This window comes from Macrobrachium nipponense, chromosome 1 (assembly GCF_015104395.2).
Source record: "Macrobrachium nipponense isolate FS-2020 chromosome 1, ASM1510439v2, whole genome shotgun sequence".
In the NCBI taxonomy this organism is placed as follows: Eukaryota; Metazoa; Arthropoda; class Malacostraca; order Decapoda; family Palaemonidae; genus Macrobrachium; species Macrobrachium nipponense.
This window is the reverse complement of record NC_087200.1, coordinates 197,367,539-197,384,165: the sequence shown is the minus strand read 5'-3', so window position 1 is coordinate 197,384,165 and position 16,627 is coordinate 197,367,539. Positions and strand designations below refer to the sequence as shown.

Sequence of the window (16,627 nt, the reverse complement as noted above, 5' to 3'; positions counted from 1 at the left end):
GGTTCTGCTGGGTCCTTTACAGAGCACCATAGTCTGTCCTCAATGCCCTTAAGGTTTTCTTCTTCTGAAGGTAGTATTTTAAACTCCTAACAGGGCAAAGAGTTCTTTCAGGTTCTTCCCCTACTAGGGCAGACAAACCACGAACCTCAAAGCTCCTTGGCCAAGGATTTGAGGGGTTCTCATTTTTTGCTAAAAACGAAGGAAGGAAGGAACACAAACTACGATCTCTTTTGAAACCTACCCTTCCTTCTAGGGCATGAATCTCACTAACCCTTTTAGCAGATGCTAAAGCCATGAGAAAGAGAGCTTTCCTCGTGAGATCTTTGAAGGAGGCTAAATGTGGTGGTTCAAACTAGCGGACCTCAGGAAGCGAAGAACCACATCCAGATTCCAACTTGGAACTTCGTTCGAAGTTTTTCTTGGAAGATTCAAAAGATATTAATAGATCATGAAGATCTTGTCCATTCGAAAGATCTAAATTCCTATGTCTGACGAACACCGCAGCCAGCATGCTACGGTATCGCCTTTGATAGTAGATAACTGCCAAACCGCATTTTTCTCTGAGGAAAACTAGGAAATCTGCTATCTGAGTCACAGAGGTACTGGAAGAGGAAAACTTCTTGTTCCTGCACCAACGGCGAAAGACGTCCCACTTCGACTGGTAGACTTTAAGGGTCGAAGGTCTTCTAGCTGAGGCGATAGCCTTAGCAGCTTTTTGTCGAAAACCCCTTCGCTCTGACAAGACTTTTGACAGTCGAAAGCCAGTCAGATTGAGAGCGGGAGGTTTCTGTGATACCTGTCGAAGTGGGGTTGTTTTGAGCAAATCTTGTCTTGTGGCAGTGCTCTGGAAAGTCCACCAACCATTCCAGTACCTCTGTGAACCAATCTTGGGCGGGCCAGAACGGAGCTACTAGCGTCATTCTTGTCCTCTCCGAGATAGCAAATTTCTTGATGGGTTTGTCCTAGTACTTTGAAGGGGGGAAAGGCGTAGACGTCTAACCCTGTCCAATCTAGGAGAAACGCATCCACTGAATTGCTCCTGGGTCTGAGATCGGGGAGCAATAAAGTTCGATTCTTGCGTTCTTTGTTGTTGCAAAGAGATCGATGTGAGGTCTGCCCATCTTCTCCAGTCTTGGCATACTTCTGAGTGGAGGGTCCACTCGGAAGGCAGGAGTTGATTCTTCTGCTCAGGAGATCGGCCCTGACGTTCCTTTCTCCCTGTACGAATCTGGTGAGAAGACTGATTTTCCTCGTTTGAGACCACAGCAGAAGATCCCTTGCTGTTTCGTACAGGGAGAAGGAGTGCGTCCCCCTGTTTCTTGATGTACGCCAAGGCTGTTGTGTGTCCGAATTGACCTGCACTACTGCATTCCGGACGTGGGGTTCGAAGGTTTCAAAGCCAATCCAGACTGCCATCAACTCTTTCTTGTTGATGTGCAGGACACCTGATCCCCCTTCCAGGTGCCTGACACTTTCTCTTGTCCCGAGTGTCGCTCCCCACAACCTGCCTCCGAAGCGTCGGAAAACAACACATGGCTGGGGTTCGCATGTAGAGAGACATTCCTTCCACAAATCGAAGTGGGTCGTTCCACCACCGAAGGTCTCTCTTGATTCCTCTTGAGATCTTGAAGGAGAACTCCAGATCTAGGGAGAGACGCCTCCAGTTCTGGTATAGGAAGAACTGTAGAGGCCTGAGATGCAACCTTCCTAGAGAAACGAAAATTGCTCCAGTGAGGAGAGTGTCCCCCAGCAGACTCATCCACTCCCTCGCTGTGCATGCATCTTTCTCGTATGGAAGGGTCGTTATTTTCTCGTAGTGTCCAACGAGCTTATCCTCTCTGGCGACGGAAAAGCCCGAAAAGCCAGAGAAGCTATCCGAACCGGATCAATCCCCAGATAGAATCCTCTCTTGACTGGGGACAATTAATTGAGACTTCTGGAAGTTCACCAGAAGTCCCAGCGAACTTGCCAATGTAAGGGTCTTTTGAAGGTCCTCCAGACATCTTTCTTGAGACTCTGCTCTGATTAGCCAGTCGTCGAGATAAAGCGACACCCTCACAATCCCTCCAAATGTAGCCACTGCGCCACGTTCTTCATTAACCCCGTGAAAACTTGGGTGCAGTTGATAGGCCGAAGCACAAGGCCTTGAATTGGAAGATGTTTCCTCCCATCATGAATCGTAGATACTTCCGTGAAGAAGGATGGATCGGCACATGAAAGTAAGCGTCCTGAAGGTCTAGAGACACATCCAGTCCCCTGGACGAAGAGCCGCTAACACTGAGGAAGTTGTCTCCATGGCGAACTTCCTCTTTCCACAAAGACGTTCAGGGCGCTTACATCCACACCGGAGGTCTCCATCCTCCTGAGTTCTTCGGAACTAGGAACAGTCTGTTGTAAAAGCCCGCAGAGCGGGGATCTTTCACTAGTTCTATAGCCTCCTTCTCTAGCATGAGATCTACTGCTAGAGAAAGGGCTTGATTCATGATGGGGTCCTTGTACTTGGCTACCAACTCCCTCGGAGGTTGTCGTCAATGGTGGTCTTGACGAGAAGGGAATGAGGTATCCTTTTCTGACAATCGAAAGGGACCAATTGTCCGCCCCCCCCTTTGTGGGCCCCAGACGTCGGCAAATTTCAGTAGTCTGGGCACCCACTGATGTCTGGAGTCCTTGACCGCTATTTTCTTCCCTCTGACTGACTTCGAGAAGGTTTTACCTCTCTTAAAAGGTCTAGTCCCTCTGGTTGCAGAACCTCTGACAGCGGGTCCTCCTCGAAGGGCTCCTGTCTCAGAGGAGTCTCTTTCTTGGTCTTGGGTTGGAAGACAGAGCGAGGTTTCCTGGCCGCCTGGGCTAACATATCCTGAGTAGCCTTAGCTGAAAGGGCACTCGAGACATCTTGGATAATTTTCTTGGGGAACAGAAGAGGAGAGAGTTGAGCATACAGCGATGCCCTTTGTGCATGAGACACTGCCTTCGTGAGAAACGAACAGTAGGACCGACCGTTTCTAAGCACTCCAGCTCCAAACAGTGAGGAGACTTCATCGATCCGTCTCTCACTGCTTTATCCATGCAAGTGAGTACACAGTTAAGATCTTCAGGAGACAGAGCATCTGGAGTCTTGGTCTTATTAGCCAGCACACCTAAAGACCAATCAAGGAAGTTGAAAACTTCCAGGACTCGGAACATTCCCTTCAGTAAGTGGTCAAGTTCGTTCATTCCCCACGTAGTCTTGGCGGACAAGAGGGCGGAACGACGAGCAGCATCCACTAATGAAGAGAAGTCCGAGTCCGCAAGACGAAGGGAGAGGCGAGGCCTAAAGGTTCTCCGATTCGTACCAGAATCCCAATCTGCCGGTCAGTTTAGACGGAGGGAAAGAAAAAACCGTCTCCCTTTCTCTTCCTTCGAAAGGAGCCATTCTCCAAAACCTCTTCAGCACTTCTTCATGGAAACAGTAGGTTTCATCGTAAACACAAGACGAAACCTTCGACGTCTTCGAAGTGGAGAATAACGAAAGAGGAGAAGGGGGAGCCACAGGAGAAAGGATATATCCCAAACTCTTGCAGGAGTAACTCTGTAAGTTTCTATAGGAGGAAACTGAGGCGTCTTTTGTTTTTTTCCTTCTTCTTCTGAGAGGTCCTGTTCCTCCTGAGCCGAAGAGCCTTACCTGATCCTTAGAGGCGCGACCTATTCTTAAAGGAGTCTCTAGAGGCAGATAGACGTAAACGTCTTGGAGACAATGCTTCAGGCAAGTGTCTACTTGCAACATCCTTCTTGTCTGGAGGAGTGCGTTTCCCAGATCCTTGAAGCCTAATAGGAGTCAGGCGGCAGTCAGTGCAGAGCGCCTGTTTGAAGAAGAAATTCTATCAGGCTCTTGGCGCCTATCCAAAGGAGAGCGGCTACCAGGCGAACTGCGCCTGTCATACGAAAAGCGCCTACCAGGCTCTTGGCGCCTGAACCGAGGCGAGAGAATCTCTGGCGACGAGCCTACCTAGGTGAGCGCCTACCAGGGGAGAAGCGCCTGCTAGGCTCTCGGCGCCTGACTCGAGGCGAGTAAAAGTCAGGAGAAGAGCGCTTGCCAGGCGAAAACGCGCCCTAACAAGCTCTTGAGCCTGTCCAGCGAAAAGCGCCCTGTCCGATTTAGGGCGCTTGTCAGCCGAGAGTGGAGGCGAGACGAGGAGCTGCTACGAGGTGAGTAGTGCCTACTAGGCTCTTGGCGCCTGTCAAGGGGAGCGATCCTGTCTCGAGAAGAGCGTCTGTAGGGTGAGGATCCTCCACGCGCAGTTTTGCTCCTTGTCTGAAGGAGAAACTTGTCTGTCAGGCGAATGTCGCTTATACGCAGATTTGATCTTGTCCGAAGCAGAGAGCCTCCTGCGAGAATCCGAACGAACAGTTGAGCGCGCCTCTAAGCGAGAGTCAGGAGAGGGGAGCTGGACTTCTTTACAGGAAGCGAGACGTCCTTCCTGCGCCGAGAAAGGACCCGTAAAGAGAGCCAGCCAGAGCCGAAATCTGCGCCTGAAGGTTAGCCAACACCCTTGCAGGAGAACTCACAAACTCGTGAACAGGAGAAGAGGCTCGATCTCCGCTCGGTGAACGATACTCCTGAGATCTCTTACGCTTCTTCGCTTCCACCTCAGGCTCTTCCGAAAAAACTTCAGGGCTGGAAGGGCGGGCGCAGGGAGCATTCCAGGCTCTCTTCGAAGGGCGCGAGGCTTCCGAAGAGCTCCATCCTCTTTTAGGAGAAGGCGAAGGCGACGACGAAGCACTGGCGCAAAATTTCTCTCTTGGAGTGATCCAAGGTAGCCTGGGAACGATCAACAGGAACTACCGAGGGGACGCCTGACCGTTGGGGATGCTCCCTAACCTTCCTGCGGCTTTCGACTTTCCTCCTCCACTGGGACTGGGAGTCTGGAAGAGGTCTAGGCCTGGAAGCATTAGGGCGCCGATCAGACGCACCCTCCACTGCACTGGGTTCACTGCACAAATCACTATTGGAATCATCTTACCTTCTAGTTGCTTGATGTTCCTCTCCATACTGCGAATGGTGGCTTCATTGAGGCCACTTCCGAAGGCGTATCTTCGGCTTCGGTGCAGGGAGCAGGAGCTGAAACTGACAAAGGAGCTACTTCTAAAATAGGATTATCTACATCCAACTCGCTAATACGAGATCTACTACTGCTCCTGGAAGAAGCTTTCCTAACTTTATCCTTTTCAAGCTTCCTCAAGTAGGAAGACAAAAGACTTCCATTCATCCTCATTCAGCTTTTCACATTCATTACAAGGGTTATTAAAGGTGCATTCATTCCCTCTACACTTCAAACATACCGTGTGAGGGTCTACCGAAGCTTTCGGTAGCCTCACCTTACAATCAGTCATACAACAAACTCTAAACATAGCAGTTTTCTTAGTATCAACATCAGACATCATGAATCCAAGAAAAATCCAAAGAAAAGTCCAATAACTGTCCACAAATCGCGAAAGCCAGGCCAAAAAGATCGGGTACTTCACCAAAAGTCCGTAGAAACAATCCAGGGCGAAACGAGAAAAGAATCCAACTGTCAGAGGTACCGACCAACAGGTGTGGTCGACACCGACGACAGAAAAAATCTGGCAAGAAAGGTATGATGGTTCTTACACCCGCCTCCCAGCGGCGGGTAGGTAGATCACCTGAACCCTACCTGTGCGTTAGCCGCGAGTTTTGAATTCTGTCGTGACAGTCAGAGACGTAAGCTAAGTATATGCTGACAGGAAAGTTCATGTACAAAAATTTATTTTACTACATTTTCTGTCATTAAGTACTCTTTTCATTTCACTGAGTACTATAAATGAAAACAATTTATAGTTTTTTATCAATAATAATGAACTATAATTTACATTGTCATTTGCACTGGAATTTGGAAGCATAACAAAAAGTAGTAAACAAAGCATATTTTAGCTCTTGTTCTTATTACTTTTACTTTGTTGATAAACAAAGTGTATGCTGGAATATAACATTAAGTGGAATTAATAAGACAGCCAATCTACAGTAATATTTCTGCATTTCTAGTAATGTTAAGCACATCAAAAACCTGAAAGGGAAACTAGGTATAATGTGCAATTTCAGACAATTGAAGATCCCGGGAATGCCCAAGATTGCAGGATTAAGGACTCACTTTATCCCAAAACAAAAAAAAAAGCTCCAAAACAACAATCACTAATTCCTACCTTGTAATCTGTGGTTTTATCCTAATTGACATCACAACTGAAATTCCACAGTGCTTATTTGATTGTAATTATAAACATTTTATTCTTAATTCACTCAAAATACCACTTAAAATATATGAGAATGGTTGTTTACAGCACTTAACTCCATCAAAGTAGCAAAACTGGCAGGAACAATTTTCCAGTCTTATTGTACATCTGGCTGCCAAAAACATCCGTAAGCAGACAAAATATATGTAGTGAATTCTCATGATAAAAAATGTAGTAATTTTTTGTTGTTTAATTTTTGTTGTATAAAAAACTGGTAACCTTATCAGACATATTTTTGTATACATATGAATGTTACCACTTTCTGCAAGAAAGTTGAATGTAACAACTTATCTAGAATTGGTATGAGAGCCAAGATGTCATGACGTCAAAATATTACAGTACTGAAATAAATGTTCTAAATCCAAAATTATTAATTAAAACACCATATTTTACAAAACTTACACTATTTATTAAATATATATTACACTATGCAATATATATTAATCAAAAAATATAATATAATGTTCAGAGCAAAAGCATTGAAATTCTCTCAGGAATCTGGATTGTTTTCCAACAACGAATATTTTTTAATGAATTATCACGAATACGTAATACATTTACACAATTTATAACCTTATTCTGGTGTTTGGCTAATTATTTAAATATTATCTAGTGCTCTGGCTTCCTGAATATTTGCCAGATTTCCCCTGGCCATGTCCTGATAGCCTCCAGCGTTTACTGCTGACATAAAGGAAACAGTACTAGCATCTGTGAGTAAAATTTTTTTTGCTGATTTAACACACAAAATGGCAATTTGTGCTACACAAGTAATCAGCAAACATCGAGAAAGCATCACTTGTCTACTTCTAGGTGTTTGAGTAAAAATTTCCAGATTGCCATGGCCGGCAAGTTAGCACTAGACCTTCACTAACCTCTGTTTAATAGAAAATATATGCCATTATGTATTCGGTAGCCTCACCAAACAACCCTCATTCACACTTCTTCTAACTTCGCAGCTAGAATCAGACATTTTTGAGCAAAATCCGAAGCAAAATCCAAAAAACGTTCCACAAAAGCGTATGCCAAACCACAGATCCAAATACGTCACCAAAAACACAGTCCAGAAGATCAACGGCGATGAAATACGAAAATCAAGTCAGGAGGTACCAACAACGATGTTGTGGTCACCGGCGACAGAGAAAATCTGATAGAAAATGGGAATGGTTCCTATTCCTGCCACCCAACAGCAGCGCGGTAGATCACCTGACCTACCTGTAGCGTGCCGCGAAATTCGAATTTCTGTCGGGGACGACGGAGTCTGTAGCTAAGTATATATCTGCCAGGGAAGTTGAATGTATAAAAATTTATTTTGCTAAGAGCATAGAGGTTTCAGTGAGCTGTTGGAGGGAGCACAACTCTCACTGATGCTGATGGCGGTGCATTCCAATGCATTTTCTGGATGATTCACAATGCGATAGAATGACGAAATGTGTTGTGGCCCAAACAATTATGTTAGTATTTACTCAGTTTAGTATCATTTTGGGTAGTCCTGGAGGGGGCAAAGCCCCCAGGGCAGGACAGGTCAGGGTACGGCACTCCAAGTGAGGTTAGGAAGGTAACGTCTAGTTAGGTCAGGACCTGGCTTTTAAGAAAGGTTTGGTTTGTTTAGATGTGTGGAACCTGTCCTGTCATTCTAAACTCGCCCCAAAACATGTCCCACCTTTCTCCGAATGTTTCCCCCCACCCAAATCCCAGTGTTCCCAAAGGGTCTCCAGAGATGTGAAATTAACATTAGGGTAAAACACCGCTGTGCAACCACTGATCCGAAGAAAGACCACTTTTTCACTCGATATTTAATTGGTGAAACAACAATACAATTGAATATTAAAGCATACCATTCAAAAGATGAAGTTTCATCAACAAAATGAGATGTATGAAACCGCCATAAGAAGTATAACAAGCAAGCGAAGTCTTCGTAAAAAATGTGTTCAAGGCAGTTTTTAAAATCAATATGGCGTGTGATGCTTGTGTGTGCAATTCGGTTCTACAATCGGGACTACATCCTTCCTAGCCTTCCCAGCGCTCATTTGAACAATATTTGCATATGTATATGTAACAGCTATTGATATTACTCAAGATTGTAGTTGTAATCAGCACAATAAAACAACATTTTGTTGCCTATACTAGTGAAAGTATGAGAAGTCTTATTCCTGTGGTCATATTTTGGACTGAAATGCATTTTTACCTAGTAATCCGTGGTTTTCTCTTTACTGCCATCACAACTGAAACTTCACAATGCTTATTTGATTGTAATTATACACATTTCGTTCTTAATTCACTCCTAATTCCACTTGAAATACGTGTTTGTTTACAGCAAGGCCATGGTAGGAATAATTATTCAGCCTTGTTGTACATCTGGCCGCCAGAATCCACGAGCAGACGACGGTTTAGCGAATTGTTTATGACAAAAAATTTGTACTTTTTTGCTGCCACTTTTCATTTATTACTATATTACTATTTTGACTTTTTATTTCAATTTTTAAAAATTGTATGGCCGAAATAATTTGTTTCTAATTTTAGTAATTGTATGGATGAAACAAATGTAACCTTTAATGCTTGCAAGCTAGGAATGGCAGGTCATCGTTGCCAATTTTGTGGAACTTGACACGTACGCCAATGCCTTTACAAAATGTTCCCATGAATCCTATATGTCATAGTAATGCAATAATGATGAAATTGCTCTAATATTTATGTAAATATATTACAAATAAAAAAGCTAAATTCACATATTTCTGCAGTTTTGTGCAAGTCTTATCCCAAGTTAGGAGGGTAAACACATACCAATTGGCAACAGTGATAAAAAAATAATAGGAAAGCGCGAAGAACACATCATAGCTAATGTTCACAGCAAAAACATTGAAATTTATGTCAGGGAATCTGGTTACTTTTACAACAACAAATATTCTCATATGAATTATCATGAATAAGTTATAAATTTATATAATTCATAACCTTACACTGATGTTTAACTATTTATTTCAAAATTATCCTGCGCACTCTTCTTCTTTCCTCCCAAAAAATCGCGAGTTTCCTTGGACTCGAGGGCAGATGGCGTCATTGTTTACGATTGTTTCGAAGAAAGTGTCCCAGCGTCTATGGGTACAAGTGCTGTGCAGATTTAGCACAGGAAATGGGAAGTTTGTTGACACAAGTGACTCTACAAACATCGAGATGCCGTCAATCTTCTTAATATTGGGTGCTTCATGTAAAAATTTCAGAGGCGTCATGGAGGTAAGTTAGCACTGTGCATGGCTAGGCTTGCATTAACCTCTCTTTAATCAGAAATTATGGCCTTAATTTCTTACTTGGGAGAAAACACTTCCTTCGAGAGGAAAGTAGAGGTCTCAAGGGGTTGCTTCCACGGACATCTAACTTAGGTTACTGGAAGTGCTATATTTTAAGGGAAAGTGGTCACGCTACCTTACGGGTGGTATACGGGACGCCTTGCTATGCTTTACCCTACTTTTCCCTAGTTGACTGATAATAAACAACACCGCCTCCTTCATCAACAATACAATAAGTAGGAAAAAATTGGTTTCGAATGTAATTGTTCATGCAGAGCAGTTGCGTAGAGTTACTTAATTCTCCTCACACGAGTATAGTCTGTCAGTCTGTCTATGTAAAGTATTGTCTAGCCTAAGCTACCCTAGTAGGCTAGCCTAGGTAGGTATGCTTGCATCCTCCAATCTAATGAACTCTCCATACTTTGCATTCCCAGAATTTAGGTATCCATTTAGCCAAATACTGGTTTGTTACCTGCGAGACTTGAAACGTTACTTAGTTTTCTTAATTCCAATGCCTCAGCGAGGTCATATCGACTACATGAAAAGAATACGAGAGGAGTAAATCAAGCGAATCGATTTTCGCCATATTGGGGGAAGGGCCATATCTCTGCTATCACAGCTCACCTTCGACGCTAATATTATCACAACCACAACCCAAACATGAACATAACAAAACTCCATCTTACCCGTATCTCCAATGATGATGTACTTGAATAAATAGGCGTAAGACATCTTAATAATGGAGCAGATGATGTGACGTAGATGAAAACACAGAACAGCTGACAGCGACAGCTCAACTTCTGCCAACCCTCGACTTTTCATAACCCAACATCCATGAAAACAAACCTCCTTCCACTGCCATTTCTCTTCCTACGACTCTAAAATTCACATGGATCGTGACATTTACAAAGAAATATCTCCATCCTGGCTCAATATATTAGATTATTAGTGAAATAACATTTATCGATATGTTTATTTTTCTCAGTCGTAATATTCCCATTTTCTTCAACATGAAGTCGACGTTTGGCGAGAATGCGTGACCATCCCTAAGGTTTACAGATTGACTCATTTTTTTCTTTTGTTAGGTCACAAAGTTATGATTAATAAGGAGACGTACAATGACTTGATATGATAATCGCATTTCCCTTCTTTGTAAGATACGAGAGAACGTGACTTTAGTATGGCTCTTCATATCCTTTGTTATACTAAATTTGCGTCGTTTCGTAGAGACGTGTGACGGGGAAATAATCGCATTACAATATTTCGCTTAGAAGAAAGAACGTCCTAATTTTAAAGACAACGTATTTGTATTTCGGGCAAAAACAAAAGCACACAAGCTTTGGTTAATTTGATGCGTAGCATGACGCAGGTAGTGAGACCCTGTATATAAATACATTTCAATCCTTCTTGCCGCCACGATATTGTCCTTGGAAGCTGATATCCTTGACGCACCGATAAACATAAGAATGAGAGGATGTGCTATTCAGTCATATAAATTTATTGATGTTTTTTTTTTTTACAGCACTATGTTAGAGGCTGTGTAAAAACAGCAGAATACAAACGTAATTCCTAATGAATCATTAGGTTTTTTCCCATATGGATCACTTTTTGATCACCTTGAATTCGGACAAGATAGACTATTATATAAAACGCAGTAGCTGATTTTAACACATTTTCCGTGAGTTCATCTTACCAGTTAGGAACCATATAAATCCTTCATGAAAATAAAACGGCACTGCTTCACGATTCTAAAACAGAAATCTGAATATACAAGGTGCAAACTGCGTGTTAATTATTTTATGTAAAAGGTCACTATACAAATAAAAAAAAAATTAACATAAAAAATCTTCTTCAGACAGATCACACAACGTGCAGGTCCTGCAGGGCGCCTATGAGGGGTGGGCCAAGCTTCCAGGAAGCAGTGATCATCAACCTCGCCTCAACAAGTATACCCAAAATCGATACCACGGGAGGTTGTCCCATAGAAAATCCAACGCAACAGTCACTGCTGCATTCAGATTTTGACTGCTACGTCGCAGACGAACTCTCGTACAAGAAAAACTTCCACATTTAAATATAGATATATATATATATTATATTATTTATATATATATATATATAACATGATATATTATATATATAATATAATATAATATATATAGATATATATATACATATACTATAATATATATAATATATTATATATATATATATAATATATATTATATATATATAAATATTATATACTTCACCATCTACCCCTATCTCACATGCACGCTCATAATTCTTCTTCAATGTTAAGGACCATTTCCTCCATTGGCCCCATTGGTCCTAGCCTTTTACTCAAAAGTAAGACTGCAAGGCACCAGATTCCACAGTTCTTGGCGGTGGGCCTAGCCTTTTACTCAAAAGTAAGACTGCAAGGCACCAGATTCCACAGTTCTTGGCGGTGGGCCTAGCCTTTTACTCAAAAGTAAGACTGCAAGGCACCAGATTCCACAGTTCTTGGCGGTGGGCCTAGCCTTTTACTCAAAAGTAAGACTGCAAGGCACCAGATTCCACAGTTCTTGGCGGTGGGCCTAGCCTTTTACTCAAAAGTAAGACTGCAAGGCACCAGATTCCACAGTTCTTGGCGGTGGGCCTAGCCTTTTACTCAAAAGTAAGACTGCAAGGCACCAGATTCCACAGTTCTTGGCGGTGGGCCTAGCCTTTTACTCAAAAGTAAGACTGCAAATTAGCACAAAATGCAAGGCACCAGATTCCACAGTTCTTGGCGGTGGGCCTAGCCTTTTACTCAAAAGTAAGACTGCAAGGCACCAGATTCCACAGTTCTTGGCGGTGGGCCTAGCCTTTTACTCAAAAGTAAGACTGCAAGCACAGATGGCCACCAGTTCTTTTGGCGGTGGGCCTAGCCTTTTACTCAAAAGTAAGATGCAAGGCACCAGATTCCACAGGGGGTCTTGGCGGGGTCGGCCATAGCCTACTCAAAAGTAAGACTGCAAGGCACCAGATTCCACAGTTCTTGGCGGTGGGCCTAGCCTTTTACTCTAACCGTTTTACCAAGCTTCATTTCTCCGAAATGGGGGAGCAGCTGCCCTCCCAGATTTTGGCCATGTCCCTGGTTTGCCCCCCACTTTTTTAATGATATATATATAAAATTAATCATTATTGAATATAACAATAGCCACTAACTATAATTTTTTTTTTCCATCTGTCCATCCGCCTGTGGTGTTTGCGCATGGTAACACTGCGTCCCAGGCTTTAAATAACATCCTATTTCGAATATTAACGGTGTAATTCGCATAGAGTAAATTATTAAAACACTTTTCAGTTGCAAATGCACACCAAGATATCCTTTTATCTACCTAAAACTTCCACATAGAGTAACTATTTAAAGCCAGGAACGCAGTGTTGCCATGCGCGACCACCACAGGCGGATGGACAGATGGAAAAAAACAGTGTATAGTCACACAACATGATTTGGTTATATTGCTAAAACTCATAAATCTGCCTTTGATTGCTTATACAGGTTACTGTTGATAGCTGTAACACTTCCTGTTACCAGTGCTTCTTGTGAAAGAAGTTTTTCCAAAGTGAAAATAGTAAAAACATTTCTTAGAAATTCAATGACTAGTGAGTGACTAAGTAACACTGTATTATTATCAATTGAAAGTAAACGGGCTGAGAGTATTGACTTAGATAGTTTTGTAGATGAGTTTGACAGCCGACATGATAATCGTAGAATCAAACATTTTGAGAATTGTCCCGACATGGTCCATATCTGTTTTGTTTTCAAATGTGTATTATAAAAACTTACCATTGTGTAATAATTGCTCATTGTTATGAATTTGAATATAGTTTTGAATGTCGAAACATTTTGAAAATTTTCATGTTAATCCTCATATCTGTCCGTTCATTTCATTAATTAATACCTTTCCTTACTTTGTACAAATGTGCATTTTACAAACTTGCCATTCTTTAATAATTGCATATTGTTTGGGATTGTATATAGTTTTGAATGTCAAACCAGCATTTTCAGAATGGTCATGACATGGTCCATATCTGTCTGTTCATTTCATTAGTTAATACCTTTCTTTATGTTGTGCAAATGTGTATCACACAAACTTAACATTCTTTAATAATTTGCATATTGGTTGGGATCATATGCTATAGTTTTGAATGTCAAACTGAACCTTTTCAGAATTGTCGTGACATGCCCCATGTATATCTGTTCATTTCATAAAGTTACTACCTTTCTTTATTTGGTTCAAATGTGTTTTATATTTATACATACTACCCAGTTTGCGTATTGTTTGGAACTGTACCCTTTCTTATGAAGCCCACCCAACAATTACCTTTGCCCCAGAGTTGCCCCCCCCCACCTTTTTGACGGGTAGAATCGCCACTGCTGCAAACGCATGTAAAGTTGAACAGTTCATCTCAAAAGCTTCAACCCGTTTTCTTTCATTCATATTTCATTACATTACAACCTATAGGTTTCCACGAACAGTTTACCTTCCTCCAAATTTGTCGCGCACACCCTGCTTCCTTTCTGATCTCATTACATTGTCATTAAGTACACTTACTCTTTATAAAACCCTAATTATATTACAACTATCTTTCACCATCCATACAATATGCGTTGCTCCAACATCCTAATTTGAATTTATCCTCAGACCTTTATACTTTTTTCTTCAAATTCTAAAGTGTACATGGAATAAACATTTATACCTCTGTATATGCTTAAATGCATCTTATCTATGCAAAGTATTTGCCAAACAAAATTAAAATTACATTAAAATTTCTAGCTCCGACTTTAGATAAAAGGGTAGTATCATAACCTATTTGTACCTATAAGAGCAAAGAGAGACTTTGGTGACGTAGCCTAGTCGTAATTGTTGCCATTCACAACTCGGAGACATTTTGTAGGTATGAACGATTAACAATGATAGTTATTACATGAATCGAGGAACGTGTAGTGAGCGACAGCCTTTTAGCTATTTCGTGCAACATCTGAAGTAATTCTTACGGAAAATGGTGACGACACAGGCATTTCCAGAGCCAATCTGGTGGGACCTGCAGTAGGAGTTGGGTGTCGGATAAGATGAAGAGTTATGTATTAAACTTTTTTTTTTTTACGATGGCTTCTCTTAGATTTCTAATAACAGCTTCCCACTAGATGCTGCTCAATTGTTTGCACAGGTATATAAAGACGAATACTTTCATATTGTTGTAAAATTTATAAAGACAGATCAGCAAGATTACACCTATGTAGAAGAGTGCCGAATTAAGTAAAAACAGCGCTTAAATAAATTTAGGTTATTAATGAAAATAACAACAAAATCATTAGCAATATCACATAATAACCCTCTATTCTTAAGTATCATAACTATGAAATGGGAGGGAGGTTGGATTCAAATCTGTAGCAAGACTGGCGCATGCCAAACGTTCCTGGCTTGAAATGGCCAACTTCAAGCTATAGCAGAAAGTAGCTAAATTGCATGGACACAGACATTCTTAGTGTTTGAGTATCAAGGTCAGTCATAGCTCGGAAGGAGGAAAAGTAAAATAGAAAAATATACTCCACCAACACGAGAATGGTATACTGTCATCACGAAAACCACCAATCACCTCTTCAAGGAAATCTTAGGCTCAAACCACGCTCAAGTTCAGCTGAATAATAATTGCAATTCACCGTAACGAAGCTTAAGTTCAGAGTACACGGAATGTCAGTCTCTAGTATTATTCACCATAATGAAATATGTTGATACGAAGCGCTAGAGATCGAGTAGGGTATTTCATGATCCTTCCAGAATGGTACTATTCAACGCAACTGCAAATCAAGTCAAGCACCCAGTGGCGTTCCTGAGGGGGGCGGAGGGGGCTGTTTGAAATCGCCCCCTGGTCCCTAAAGTGAGGGGGGAGGGTCCCAAAATACGAATTTTAACCATTGCTGCCATGACAGGACAAGCTAAATCCAGCGGCCCCTAAATGGTCAAGGTCCCCATTTATATTTGGACCCGAAAGTTTGGGGCCCGTTTGGGGCCCACTAAAGGACCCCAATTTCCAATTTTGTGAACAGAAATGTAACAAAAATGTTATGTAAAAGAAACAGGGCTCTCCAGGGCCCCATCCCAATCGTAGAGCCCATTATGGACCTTCTCATACGGATCGGAGGAGGCTGGGTAACGTTGATTGGAGTAAGGGCAGGTCCGATCTAAGGCAATTTATTACTGCTTATAAGCGGTCCTAATTATCCTCTGAGGGCCTCCATAATGACCCCATTTGCCCAGATAATACACATTCAAATGATTCAGTGAATCTGGCCTTCTGCTTAACCCAGGTGGCTCCACTGAAGGGTGGTTGGGCCAGCCCTGGGTAACGGGATTTGGGCAAGAGGTGTCAAGTGTCATGTGTGAGAGAGGGAGAATTATAAATAATATATAGCTAAGTCTTAAATTTGCATTTTCAAGGGCCTTTAAAATGATCCTACAATTGCTCATATTCTGAAAAATTCCCCCGGACCCCTTCCCCCACCCCATTAGAGGGGCCCAAAACGGGACTGTGCCCCCCCGGGCCCCAAAATGTCTAGAAACGCCCCTGCAGTCACTGCAATTAAACCAACAAAAATGATTTCCTGTGATCGTCAGCACACATCACCACGCATGGCAAAACTTTTGTTATTTGACGAATACTGATTACTTACGAGCCACAGACACTTATCAGAATATAGAAATTTGATATGAGATCTAATTATATTTCCAATTAAGATTTGTATAAAAAATAGGTAAAAAGGCTGGTTTATTCGGCCCTTAAAATGCTACCTCATTTATTAAGGAATAATACATAGTAATTGCGTGAAAGACACTCATTTCACATCAGAAAGAAGTTACGTAAGTAAAGATGTGTTCTGTCCACTTAAAGAATGGAAGAGTTGCAAATTACCCCTTAAAAAAGAAGAAGAAAAAAAAACGAGACTACGTATACCTATTCTGATAACGTTTCCTAGTCGGAATTTCGAACACTAAAATAGGCTTAACAAAGCGTTAAGTCTACAT

General features: G+C 41.8%; 1 protein-coding gene across 1 annotated transcript in view; it reads right to left on the bottom strand.

Annotated features, from left to right (window-relative positions):
- The window catches only part of LOC135219997 (ras-related protein Rab-2A), a 245,670-nt gene extending 235,260 nt beyond the window's left edge, over positions 1–10,410 (bottom strand). Inside the window, exon 1 of the mRNA XM_064257282.1 lies at positions 10,256–10,410. Coding sequence (XP_064113352.1) covers positions 10,256–10,391 — 136 coding nt within the window. The 5' untranslated portion in view covers positions 10,392–10,410. The remainder of the gene's footprint in view (positions 1–10,255) is intronic.
- Positions 10,411–16,627: the final 6,217 nt, after the last annotated feature.